The following is a 14,287-nucleotide window of genomic DNA, read 5'->3' as shown; positions in this document are numbered from 1 at the left end:
TTCTAATAAACTGCATAAAGGATTTCAGTGTGCCACATCCTAGAAATTTAATGAAACTCCCAGAGTTTGTCCTCGATCCTTTCCTTTTCTCATTCGGGAATAAAGTTAGGCACACTGGTGTTGGTGGGTAAGAATGTCACCTGAATGTCTTCACATTTTCTAGTCTTTTGAGTCACACTTATTTTTAAATTCATATTTAGTAACCTGAGACCCTCTCTTGTGTGATGGTCTCAGGGTCCCTGGGTGGTGTCTGTGTCGGGGGGCTGCGCCTGCCACCTCCCACCCTGCGCTCCTCCAGGCTGCTGTCTGGGTCCTCTCCCCGCAGCTCAGGCCTGACTCTGCAGGAGGCTGTCCTCCCCCTGCACACATGCCCCTGGTGACACTGCAGCGTCTCCTTCATCTGCCGACCAACTCAAGACCGGCACGAGGCCGCGATGGTTAGCCCCCTGCGCTGAGGTTTGAGGATGTACGGGCAGAAAAGGGAAACGTAAAACCCGGTGTCCGACGTTATTTCTCCTAGAGTCGCTGGCTCTCCCAGTGCTTCTCGGGCCCCCTTCCCTCCCGGAAGTCAAGTCGGTTGACTTTACAAACGATGTCTGTGGTGAGAGAAAGTGATTCTTTCGCTCTATGAAGCACAGCTCTTGAGCTCACGTGCCCCCATCTCTCCCCCTACCTGGGCATCAGAGCTCAAGCCTGCTGCCCGAAGATGCCCCTCCAGAATTCTGCTCAAGACATGTGTTCGGTGTGCATGTGTATTTCCTCCCCTTATTATACATTACTCTTTAAAAAACGATCATACAGTAAAATGGACTTTTCTGGGGTACAAAATTGGATGATTTTGAACACTTTTTTCATCAGAGAAAAAACACCTAAAATACCTTAAGATTAACCGTCATCAGAAAGCCTCTCAAAACCCTCCGGGATCCTTCTGTAGCCACTCCTGGAACTAGCCCTGTTTTCCTTTCCTCCTCTTTCCCTTCCAGAGCCTGAGATAAACTCTCTATCCGGCAGCTGTCAGTGCAGAAGACCTCCCCCAGTGCTTCTGTCGTGGCTTATATGATGGAAATGGATGCTGGTTTGTCTGATCTCCTCATTTAAGTGCCCATTCCTGGTGGATTGCTAACCTAATATACAAGGTAGGGCAGGGGCCAATGCCAAGCAGAGCAAAGATAGTCTATCATGCTCCCTGCCTATGCACACAATTGTAGGTGACCACACACCCCTGTGACCTCTTATTTTTTTCATCATTTTTCCAGCCTTTTCTCAAGCCCACACTTTGCCTTTCATGCTCAGGCTGTGGTTCAGGAGAACTTGGCAGCCGTCAGCTAAAAGCTAGATGAATACACTGAATTATTTTCTTCTAAAAGAGCTGACAGGATGAAAAGGAAATGAAAGTTCGTTTCCTCCATCAGGGCTGAGGAGTTAGTTTGAGAAGCTTGAGTTCCAAGGCTCATTTCCCCGAGAAGGAAATGGTAGCCCAGAAAGGCCCATTTGTGGACAAGAGAAGGAGTTGATTCAACTGTCCTTGATTTTTAAAAATCACACAGAACATTTGATGATGGAACATTTTCTATAAAGAATTAACTTACCCTTCAGATGTGAGGCTGACCACGACTGTGGTGTTTATGACAGCGTTTTCCTTCCAGAAAGTGTAGATGGTAAGTCTGGATGCACAAAGCAGGGCTGGCCATGTAGCCATGTGTCTGTCATGTCATGTGGGACAGGGCACTAGTAATGCTAAAGTACAAAGTGTCAGTGGATTCAATCCGTGTTGCCGAACCAGAGCCACCTCCGAATAGGCACTGCACTTGCACGGAATTAATGCCAGTTCCCTCTGTGTGATGGGAGGGAAAGTGAGAGCTTAATCTGTATCATATGTCTCGGAAAAGCTCCAGACAGACAGACACCAGCCTGGAGTGAGAAGTGTGGATTTTTCAGTTACTAATGTTTAAAGGGTAACATTTCCTCAGTTTCATAAAACAGAATGAAGGCCTTTTTCGGGGCCTGCCTTAAAGGAACTCTTGAATGTGTCGCTTCTGTAGGCATTCACTGCTGGTAGGAAAAAAGACACCAGCAAGTAGAAATATCCTTCCTATTAGAGACAGTCCTAGATTCACACGGTACACAGGCAAGCTGCTTAAACAGAGACAGGAGAAGCCTCAGTACCAGGGAATCCTTGGGGAAGTGGCTTATGGGCTCTGAGAGTATCTGAAATTTGCATGCAAAATATTGAGTAGTGGTGCATCTTCTGATGGTTCATAGCCTTCATCAGCTTCTCGAATAAGTCCAGAAAAGTTTAGAAGGTGCCCACCCCTTCCACCCATGTAAATCCAAGACAGGTTCAAAACCAATGTTGACAGAATGGTCAACAGACAACAAAATAAACAGAAGTTATAGGTGGATCTTAAGTGACTGAAATGGGAGAGGACTTCGTAAGCACAAAAGGAATGGGCGAGTTCACCAAAGATTAATAAATTAAATATTAAAAACTGGAATTCCTTTTATACCAAAAAATAGCATAAATAAATAAAACTGAAAGACAAATTAGGGAGATGTTTACAGTAAATTACTGGAAAAGGGTAAATATTCTTAAACCATTAAGAAAATGAACTCTAACAAGAGGGAGGAGATATGGGGAGGTATGTACATGTATAGCTGATTCACTTTGTTATAAAGCAGAAACGAACACACCATTGTAAAGCAATTATACTCCAGTAAAGATGTTTAAAAAAAAAACCAACTAACAAATCAGGAAGAAAAACTCTCTCTCACAGAGGAAAAAAATAGGCAAAGATGGGAACAGACAACTTACAGAACAAATACAGTTAATAGCAGCTGTATGTTGGAGCTGGCTGTAAGCAGCTCATGTCAGCTGATTCTCTACTTCTTGTTCAGTGACATCACGTTAATAACTTGAAATTGATCATGGTGGAGTTTTTACAGCAGAGAAATTACCTACAAATCAAGGCTTTTTTGTTTTTGGACAGCCAATTTACCAGCACACCATTTGTTAATAGATATACAAAAAGCAGTTCAAGTGTCCTGGCAATCAAAGAAATGCAAAAAGAAATGAGATCTGGACAAGATGGAATAAGCACATTTCACCCTATTCCTCCTGCAAATTATAACAAAAAAGCCTGGAGAAAATTCATAAAGCAGCTGACACTCTAAAAGTTGCAGGAAAGTAAATGGACTGGCTAGGGACCTCAGAACTCAAGGAACGACCCAGTAGTGAGTCCTTGTTTTTTGTTTTCCCCTTCTTTATATCTTGGCCTGGGCTCTGGAGAGCCCCCCATCTGGAAATGCCAATAGCACTAGACAGACAGACAGACAGACAGACAGACACACACACACACACACACGCCGGAGGAAAGCCTGCTATCTTTAGCTAAAAGAACAGGAGAAGGGTGACCCAGTAAGAGCAACATTTGACCATACCTGACCTTACTCTACCTCTGGGTGAGCACTAGGAAAAAGCCATGCCCTGCTGTCCCCACTGGGCACCACATCCTGGAGCTGGCAGAGCCCTGCTTTCCATCCCTCCTTGCAATAACAGACCTCATCTCTTCCCTGGAACAGAGACTGTGGATGGAATTTTTCAGTGGATTTCTCATCACCGTAAAGACCAGAAGGAAGCAGAACAACGGTTTTCAAATGTTGCAAGACTAAAACAGTTAACCCAGAATTCTATATCCATTGAAAATATGCTTCAGGAATAAAGGTGAAACAGACATTTTCAGATGACGGAAAACTAAGAGAATTTGTCACCAGCAGACCTGCTTTCGAATGGCTAACTTGAATAGCTGAAGGAAGTTTTTTCAGACAGAAGGGAAATGATAACAGAAAGAAACCTGGAACATCAGAGTGGAGAAAGAATGGAAAGGGTGACTATGTGAGTAGATACTGTAAACCATTCTTAAGTTTAAAAAATTACGCTTGATGTTTGAAAGCAAAAATGACAACATCTGAAGTGCTTCTCACTATGTAAAGGTAACACTTAAGACATCCATATCTTAAAGGGAGAGGGATAAAGGGACCTAAAAGGAGGTAAAGTTTTTACATTCCACTTGAAGTGATGAAATATTGATACTAGTAGGCTGTGATAAATTATGTACCTATATTGTAATCTTTAGAGGAGCAGTTTTCAATCAGGGGTGACTTTTGTCTCTCAGGGAACATCTGGCAATGTTTAGAGACATGATTACACACGCTACTGCCATCTATAGTTGGTAGAAACTATAGCAGCAATCTATAGTTGCTGCTAAATATTCTGATACGCGGGTCAGTCCCATACAACAAAGAGTCATCCAGCCCCAAATGCCAACAATGTTGAGGTTGAGAAACCCTGCCCTAGGGCAGCCATACAAAAAAGTGCAGCCAGACAATATAAACACTATTGACGAATCAATATGGAATAGTGAAAAATGTTCAACAAACCCACAGGAAGTCAGGAAAGAGGAGTATGATAAAAACATTAAAATGGTAGACTTCAATTCTAACATATCAATACTTACATTAAAAGTAAATGGTCTATACACATCAGTTAAAAGACAGTGACTGACGGGACAGATGAATACACGACCCAACTATATGTTGTCTCTGAGAAGCTCATTTCAAGTCAAATGACATAGGTAGATTAAAAGTAAAAAGATGGAAAAACACATACCTTGCAAACCCTAATCAAAAGAAAACCGAGGTGAATGTATTAATGTGAGATAAAGTAGATTTTAGAACAAAGTCATCAGAGCTAAAGAAGGACATTACATAATGATAAAAGGGTCAATTCACCAAGAAGACACAATAATCCTAATTGTTTTGTACCACAAACAACAGAGCTTCAAAACACATGAAGTAAAAACTGATGGCCGAGAAGAGACGCAGTTATAGTTGGAAACTTCAACATCCCTTTCAGTAATTTATAGAACTACTACACAGAAAGATATTTTGTTTTATGTATCAAATGCGCAAAGCTTTGAAATGTTAATACTTAGTACTAGTATGCTCTGTACTAGTATGGGAATGTAAGTGTGTATCCATCCTGAAAAAATGTTTAATTTATACATTAAGATGCTTAAAATGGTTATACCATTTTTCAACCCAGTATTTTCACTCTTAGGAATCTCTCCAAGGGAATAATTAAAGTGGTCCAAAATTTATCTACCTAGACCTTCAATAAGAGAGCTATTTATAATAGCAAAAATTGGAGACATCCAAACATGCCCAGTAATTGGCAAGCACTTAAAAAAGTATTCTATATACACATACAGTGCTGCCGATAAAATAACATTTTAAACAGTTTTTAATGCCATGGTAAATGGGAATGACTTTAAGGCAAAGAAGTAGTATATATATAAAGCAATGTACATCTAGAATAATCTAAATTATGTTAAATAGACATTTAAGTATACAAAAATTGATAGAAGAAAATATAACACTGATAGCAGTGAAAAATGACCAGCGATTATATCCTTGTGCTTTTCATTTGGTTGCTTTTACTTTTTTCCCCACCTCCAGTTTCCTGTTGTTCATGTCATAACAAACAAACTGTTACTTCCAAAAACGGCATAAAAATGAGATCATATACACAAAGTATCTTACACACTCTTGCATCTGGTATGGAGAAACTAAATCGGTGGTAACATTTTTGTAAATAATTTTTGAAGGTGAAAAAGGTAAGAAAGTAGGCCCATTATCATTCCTAAAGTGATCATCTCTGTTTTATTGCCCAGGCCTAATTATTCACAGTGCCACCTGTCACTCTCAAAAGTGTCACGGTCTAGATGACAAGTTGAATGGGCACCCTCACTATTCTGAATAGAAAAGATAAAAATATTCCTAATAATACCTAAAATATATTGCACCATAACTAGACACCAAGCACTGTACTAAATGCTTTGCCTGGATGATCTTGTGTATCCACCTCAGGAGCTGAATTATCTCCATTGTATACGGGTGCTGAGAACTTAAGCAACTCGCCCAAGTTCAGACTTCAGCGAGTAGCAGAGTCTGGATCTGAATGACCTCCATCAGATTAACAGCTGAGGGCGTACCTGGGCCTGTCTGAGTGCAGGGTTGGCCGGCAGGGGTCTGGCAGGGACGCAGGGCACACGAGGAGCCGGGTGCAGGGGCGGAAGTCCTCGCTGAGAAGAGCTGGGCAGAGGGGTGGCCTCAAGGGCTTTGAGGGGTCTGCTGATGTCCACATGCTGACACTGTGGCCATCTCCTGGGATTGTCCTGCGGGGTCAGAGCAAAGAGCCATGATGGGGCCATTACTGTGTAATCCCTGGAGGGACAAGCAGTGCTAATTCATCTGCTCTAGCTGCAGGGGGAGGGCAGGTGGAGGAGGGGAAGAAATCAAGGGATTACAGCAGAGGGCATCTATAATTATTGATGTCAGCTTCAGGATTCTAACAAACCACCCTCCCCCACCCCCAAACCTGGAATAGTGGGGTTGCTTTCTATCTACATGTTTAAAAACTGGTTTAATTCGTTAGCAAGTAGGTGCAAGGCAGAAGCACCAACACGCATGAAGACACAGACCAGATCTTAAGGGAATTCCAAAGGACTTGTGAAAATGAGACGTCGTTCAGTGTACACCAGGCTCGATGAGAACCGAGGAAAACTCCTGGGGAAGGAGCTTCGGGGCGGAGGTGAGGGTCTGAGTCTGGAGGACCGTCTCCTGCCTGGTGGCCTTGTTTTTGGCAACAGATGAGAACGGATGCAGCGTGGGTCTCATGCCCCATGCCCCTCCCTGCCTCCCTCTTTTCTTCCTTTCTTTCTATAAATAGCTTTATTGAGGTTTCATTGACTATTAATTGCATATATTTAAAATGTACAACTTGGTAAATTTTGACATAGATTCACACCCATGAAACCATCCCAGTAAGTAAAGCGAAGAACATATCCATCGCCCCGTCTTCCTTCCCTCCCTCCCTCCGTCCCCCTTTCTCCTTCTCCCAGTAGCTATTGATCCGATTTCTGTCACTACCAATTGGTTTGCATTTTCTAGAATTTTATATAAATGAAATCATCATTTTTGGTCTGGCTTCTTGCACTCATCATAATTACTTTGAGATTTATCCAAGATGTAGTGTGTATCAATAGTTCATGTTTTCTAATTCTGAGTAGCATTCCACTGTGTAAATATACCAAAGTGTGTTTACCCTTTTACCTGTTGATTGATATTTGGGTAATTTCTGGGTTTTGGCTCTTCAAGATAAAACTGCATCTTTGGCTCTTGCAAAGGAAGCTGTTTTTCCTGTCTCCCATGGTTAGGGGTGAAAGGTGCTAATGCTTATTAGGGAAGGCTGTCTCCTCTTTGGAACCCAACCCATAGGTACATCAAAAGCACTTGGTGGGGGAACCTAAATATCAGAGTGAGCACTAGTCATAACTCATCAAGGTAGCAGGAAAGTGGAGAGACAGGAGGGAACCATGAGGTACTTTGGTTTGAGGATCCAGCTCTTTGAAGCCATCGGTTGGACAGAGATTCTATAGCCCAGGGCTGGAGCAAAATGGGCCTGACCAAGGGTTCAGTGTAACTCTCAGAAATACCCTGGGAGTAGCAGCGGGCCACAGAAGCTCACCCAAACCCAGTCAGTGGCATTCTCAAATCACAGAAGGGGTCTAGCAGCAGGACCCTGCCTGGTCAGCATACCCGGTGGGCCTCCAAGGACTGCGGCCACCTGGGTGACTGCAGGGATGATGACTATGTAGCATGTCCTGCAGGGCACATGGCCTCCATGGGACCTGGCACCGTGAGCCTCTTCCAGCCCCAGCCACCACCTCAGGAAGCCCCTGTGGTCCCGAGGGTGCTGACCCAGCCTCTCACAGCAAGAGGCTGCGGGGGCTAGTCCTGCTCAAGCTCTTCTGAAAAACCTGCATCTTCATGCGCTTGCTCGCTTCTTATGTTTGTTCAAAACTCACCTTAGGTGTGTTGGAAGATGGCGGCTTCCTCATCGGCCCTTTGCTGAGGTGGGTAAGGTGAGCCTGACTAGGCTGGGAGCCACTGGATGGCCGGGAAGGGCGCACACACCTGCAATGCAATCCCAGACACACTTGCCGAGGGCGCTGTCCCCTCTGCCTGACTTGACTTTTTCTGTTTTGTTCACAGTGACACGCAAAATGCAATTCACTTCTTTTAACTTAGTGTGGTAAACATGCAAGAGAAAAGTTCTCTAACACTCTTACAAGATTAAAACATAAATATTGAGTCCCCCCCCCCACCAAGCCATTATTCTATTAAATTAGTTCTTGCAATCCAAAGACACACAGCTTGGGACACCTGGGAGACATTTTGCATAAAGCTGGCATTTTAGCAATGATGTGTTGGAATATATTTAGATTGAAAGCTACCCCATCTGATAAAAATGTTTTAATATTCCATCTTGTAAAAAGTACCAATGTAAGGGTGGGAAAAATACACCAGCGGAATTCATCAACACCCTGCTTATTTATGTAATAAATTGCAAATAGTTTGAAGGGAAAGTGAAAGGGGCAGCTGGTCTGGCAGAAATGTTAAAACACCAAACCAACAGAAAACCTGACCTCTTCTTTGCTAAGGAAACACAGTGCGAAGCAGCCCATCGCACATTCTTTCAAATGCCATTTCTTGAAAAGATGACCCTAACCCAGGGTACCTTAGCTTTTCAATGGTGGTTTTTTTATCTGTAAACAGCAGTCGTATCAATGTCTTCCTTTTGAGATAAACCACGAATCCAGCAGCAAGAAGACACAGGATGGTCACCAGAATTCCTATCGTTAAACCTTGGTTACCTGAAAGAAAGTGCATTTGACTCAGAGGAGGAGGCATATAACTAAAATACGGGGAGTATCAAACTGTGACATTTACGCCAAAAGGAACTTTGAAGGAAGGACCAGAAATGGAGGGAGTAAATCCCTGAATGGCGTACCGATAAGTTAGTCTCACTTCAGAGGTCGTGTCTGAGGTGCAATCTGCCCTATTATTCATTTATGACAAGTCTGGAACTTGCTAAACGGGAATACAGTCTGGCCAGTGGGACCATATCCCTGGTCACACGGGCCCCCCAGGCATGACAACAGCAGGGGAATGGTGGCGAAAGTAACAGGGAGCTGTCACTGGAATCCCATCAGAATTAAAGTGGTCCCCAAACTGCACTCTTCCCAGCCCCCATTACAAATATGCTCCTGCAGGCTCCTTCCTCTCTCATTCTTTGGTGTTGGCGTCTGTTTTATTTTTGTTTTTTGTATTTTTTTTTAGACCAAGACCTTACACTTCTGGATATCATCAAATTAGAAGGTGAAAAAGCAAACTCAGTTTAAATGCCCTTGGGTTCTGTTTCGTTATGTTAGGGACTTAAAAACGCAGCCTGGGAGGAGGGGCAAACCCCTTTCTCTGGGAGGATGCTGTTTATTTTATCTAAGGAAATATCCCCCCTTTCTGTGATATGATCCCATTTTGTTTAGTGCAGAGACACGAAGACTCCTCAAGGGTGTGGAAAGGAAGGGAAAATCAAACCATCCCGCTGGTTTCTAACTGCAGCTGCGGTCAAGGGCCGTGTGGGGAGGGCTCTCAATGCCGGGATTTGGAGGACCTGCATTTGCAGTTTCACCAGGGCGGTGAATTCCTTGAGAGCGCAGGTCTCAATTCATTTGTCTCTGTTCTCCTGCCAGCAGCCATCAGGCCGTGTGCCCCCTGGTAGGTGCCCTGCAGTCCTTTCGGGCTGCTGGTGACAGCTGTGGAGGTGGCTTCTGTCACCAGGGCTCTCCCACCCCACCTCCAACCAGGACATTCAGCTGGCTGGGAACCAGAGTAGCAGCAGCTCCACACCCGGGGGGAGAAAGGCTTCACACCCTCTCTGTTTCTGGACTTCGTCCCCAGCTGACAAGTCCTAAGAGGGATGTGTCTGAGTCTAAGGCAGACAATCAACACGGGACCGTCTTGATTCACTTGTGTTACTGGAAAAGCCTCGCTCTGGCTTCCTGGCCCAGATGTCCCTCCTTCGAGACTGTGGGCTGGCAGTCGCAGGTGCCTCTGGTGAGGATGCTGTTCTCTCTTAACACAGCTCATTAAAAAGAGAGCAAGAGGCTTCAGCCGGATTTCCTAGTTCCATACTTCCAAATTCCTACGTCTTAAACTGATGAGTTATCAGTCAGACACTGACTGGGCCATCCCCGCATCCAGTGCAGGCGCTGCGTCCCATCGGGCCTGCCCCGTGTCCCCTCCGTCCCGTGGCCCACCTTCCTGAGTCTCACTGTCACCCCGCCCATCACAGCTTCTCGTCCGCGCTATGCCCGCTGAGTGTCTCCCAGGACCCGGGGGAGCAGCTGGTGCCCGGCAGCTGCTGGAGAAATACTTGCATCATGAACTTCTGGGCCACAGGCAGGCAGGCGGGCTGGGGGTAGTGAGGCCCAGGGCGCGGCTATGCCCCGTGCAGCCATCAGCCTGCTTCTGTGGCCTCTCTTTTGTAGGTGTTTCGGGGGGAGGAGTGTAAACTTACTTTCCTTTATGATATGACGGCGATGGTGGATGAGTCCGGCTCTTCAGTTGTTTCCATTTTTAAAATATTCTTACTTGGTACAATGAAGAATTGGCAACTCTGTGGGTTCGCCCAAAGTTTAGGAAACCCCCAAACCTGAGTCCCCCTGGTGTCCACACCAAAAAGGGACCCAGAGCATGTGGCCTGTCTCCCGCCATCCTGTCCAATTCCTTGAATGCCATCTGGCTCACTTGAATGCAGAGGATAGAACAGGTGGCACGGCTCCTGATGCATTAAAAACTAAAATGCTGCTATCTTTTAACAATAATCTCTTGATGGCCAATTAGAAAGTTGACGAAGTTGCAGCAAGAGGCCAGCCATCAAGGTGGGGACGCTGGGCCAGGCCTGGCTTATTACTCCCTGGGATGGATGTGTGCTAAGAGGAAAGACCTTGGGGCCCTTTTTCCACTTGCTGCGGGGCCGGTCTCGGGAGCGGTGTTGAGACACGTCCATCTCTGAGCAGAAGGGTGCCCAGGAGCTCACCTCCCTTCCTCACAGCACTGTTTCTCCAGATGTGCCTGCTCAGAGGGTCTCTCCCTCCTGGCCCTGTGCCCCCTGCCTGGTCCTGTAGAGCAGTGTTGAGTCTGTTGTCATGGAAACAGTGGCCAAGCCACAGATTCAACCCTGCCAGTCACAGCGGGACTCAGGACGTATGACGTCCTCCGTAGTGGCGTTAGCCACCGGCTGAGCGTCCAGGGGCTCAGGCGGGCACCGAGGTGGCAGCACAAATGTGCTCGGGACACTCCTGCCTCTGCCGACAACCCCCCCACCCCCGGCTCGCGGTGGGCTCTCTGCACTTGCATCACTCAGGCCTGCCCCTTAACTGGCTGACAAGGGCTCAGAGAAGACAGTCCTGGGCTAGGAGACCACTTCTCAACGTCTTTGAGGAGGAAGGAACTGACAGGCCCAGCACAGCCGCCCCTAGGGGCTTCTTCACGGGCAGACTGTGCCTCGGTCTTAGCTGTGTGACTCTGTGAAAGTTACTTAACTTCCCTGAGCCTCGGGTCCCTTGTAAGGAAAGGAGAAAAACGCCAACTTCTGTCAGGATTCGATGCGCTCATGCACGTGGAACGTGAGGCACGGCAGGTACCAGCGGCTCAGCAAAGAGAAACTGTTGCTATACCTCTGCTGCTACTGCTGGGACCCGTCCCTTCGTGAAGAGGAGGGTGTCTTTCTAGCAAGAGCTTTAAAAGGCATTTGACCTCACACCTCTTAGCCCTGGTACACAGAGGCTGGCCTTGACAAAATCCTTTGATCCGACAATGAAGTTCAGGCCCACTTGGCAGTCTGCGGTAGAATGACCTTAGCTAAGAAAATGTCACAGGCTAAGACCCGGCAAACTCAGCCTCTGAGTAAAGCAGAGCGACGAGTCTCTGCAAAGATCAGGCAAGGACTAGAGAGGGTCTGGAAACAGAGAGGCCTCGGGCTGTGTGAGGTCTGCGTGGGGTCCTCAGTGGGTTTCCGGGCTGTGCACCCGCCCGACAGCTGGTGAGCCCTCTGTCTTGCTTGGAAGGATCCCCCGAGGGCCTGGCTTCCCACTGCCCCCAGGGGCTCAGCCCACGCCCCGGGACGCGCCGTCACCACTAACCTGCTTGCCGGATGGGGCCGCTGTCTTTGCTTCCTCCAAATCCAAACTTGTCACAGAAGGGAGGGGCCCAGTGGGCCTCGCAGTGACAGTTCTTCCTATTGTTACACACCTTTCGGGCAGCAGAGGAGAAAGACACCAAGAGGGAAGCAGGGTTAGGACGCACCTCCCCCGGGGGCAGCACTAAGTCTCTGAGCCCTAATTGAGCCCGACAGCAAAGCAAAGGCCCTGTGGTCAGAGCCCCCATCACACCGATACAGTCAGACTCCATACATGCGGCTGTGAGGATAAACCCTAAACCCAGCACCGCACAGATGAGTCCAGAGCCCGAGGCTGCGGATTAACATAATGTGCTGTTGTTACATCAGCAGCTATTGAGAGAAGGATCGAGACTATTAGGGCTCACCCACTCCTTTCAACCCCGTTTCCTTCTCAATCTCCATGTCCCTCTTTTTAAATCCAGGAAACCCTCCTGATCTGGCCGAGATGAGAAGCCCTCTCAGTGGTAAGGAGGGGCCCCTGCTTCAGGGACATGGAATCCATGCCCTTGGGCATCATGGGCCCGACAACCCTGGGCACCTTCAGACAGGAGGCTCGGGGAGGCTGTCACACGTGGAATTTGCCGGAACCAGTGGAGTACGAGCGTGAAAATGAGAGAATTATTTCTATGACAATGAGGCTGAATGCTTTGGGAATGCTGGATAAATGCAAGTTACTAAAAAAGAACTTTTGACAAATTTGGAATGGGCGGAACAACTGAAAAATGATCAGGAAAAGCCGCAAAAGACAGGAAGGTTGCTCGTTGAGTGTTTCCCTTCCGCTTAGAGAAACAAACGGTACGTCATAGATGGTGCACTTTGGATAATTTGTATACTGAAGTCAGGGTCGAGCTACGGATGCGGGATGCAGCCAAACACACACTTTTATATTTTAAGACACGATAACTGTTCCGGGCATTTCTCTCATTTGTGATGTTTCCCTGCTGTCACAGACTCTTTTTTTCTGAATCAACCACCTGCCCCAGATGTTTCCTACAAGACAGTCAACAGTCAGGAAAGCCTATGATAAGTGAGAAAGCGTGTTTCTATGAAGCTAACGCTAAGCAGAATTAACTACCGTGCAGCACAGCCCATGTTGCCTCGAGTCTGCGTGTCCTGCCTGTTTCCTCAAGAGATGGTGCTGCTGAGGCACGACTCCCTGGGGTTCAGGCACTGTCCTGCCCGCCCTGGTCTCCTGCTGCAAATCACAGTCATGTGCCCTTTTGGCAGCTTGTGGCAGAGAGATTACAGCCCTAACACCCCACTTGGAGGCGCTGCTGGTGAGCCCGGCCTCGCGAGGGAAGGACCGGGGTGCTTACTTGTTCCCAAGTCATGGCCTCTCCAGTGTGTGGATGGGACCCCAGGATGTTGGAGAGGGAGGAGTCCAGGGTCCCTGACACAGCCTTGCTACTAACTGGTCATGTAACCTTGGACATGTCACTATCCCCACTGGGACCCGGACCCCTTCCATCAGCCAAATAATAAGGCTGCGCTAGGTCATTTCTTCCAGCCATTAGAAAGAAATCTATGACCCAGTGAAGACATTAAAAGATTCCATTTTATGTTGACAGTCAGCTACACTCACCATCAACAAACCCATCTGAGGTGACACTGCAATCCTTTATGGTTACAGCACAAGAGTAATTTTATGCAAACCTCCATAATCCTATGTTACAACCATTGGTGAATGTCTATTTTAAGAAGAGAATTTGGACCACAATATCTGTAGAAAAGGTTTCAGAAAAACAAATGAACCACTGGCATAACTAGTCAAGATTAATATGATTCCACTGGAAATAATTAAGCCCATCAGAAAAAATAAACTAGATTTTAAACAATTAGAATCCTCTTCCCCCCCTAAAAATTCTCTCAACTAAAATAACAGCCTTCTTTAGTTGACACCCATTGTATGTGATTTCAAGAACATGTGGTCGGTATGTTCTGTCTTCTTTGTTTTAATTCCTTTCGGAAATATTTCAGTTCAGACACATATTCTGAATCTTGGCTGTAGGAGGGACAGCTCTGTTTGAAATGCTAATGAAAAACTCTTCATGAAGGAAGGTTAATGTTAAAATTACTTTGAAGATGACAAAGTTCCTTTTTAAAAAAATCCAGAATGTTAATTTAAAAGATAATTATCACTCA

General features: G+C 46.3%; 1 protein-coding gene across 1 annotated transcript in view; it reads right to left on the bottom strand.

Moving 5' to 3' along the window:
* ADAM12 (ADAM metallopeptidase domain 12) overlaps positions 1-14,287 on the bottom strand; it is a 406,064-nt gene that overhangs the window by 24,624 nt on the left and 367,153 nt on the right. Inside the window, exons 18-21 of the mRNA XM_060098411.1 lie at positions 12,108-12,216; positions 8,639-8,774; positions 7,926-8,034; positions 6,051-6,233 (exon numbers count right to left, since the gene is read on the bottom strand). Coding sequence (XP_059954394.1) covers positions 6,051-6,233; positions 7,926-8,034; positions 8,639-8,774; positions 12,108-12,216 — 537 coding nt within the window. The remainder of the gene's footprint in view (positions 1-6,050; positions 6,234-7,925; positions 8,035-8,638; positions 8,775-12,107; positions 12,217-14,287) is intronic.

The sequence above is a fragment of the Mesoplodon densirostris genome, chromosome 1 (assembly GCF_025265405.1).
Source record: "Mesoplodon densirostris isolate mMesDen1 chromosome 1, mMesDen1 primary haplotype, whole genome shotgun sequence".
Taxonomy (NCBI): Eukaryota; Metazoa; Chordata; class Mammalia; order Artiodactyla; family Ziphiidae; genus Mesoplodon; species Mesoplodon densirostris.
This window is presented reverse-complemented; position numbering and strand designations above follow the sequence as displayed.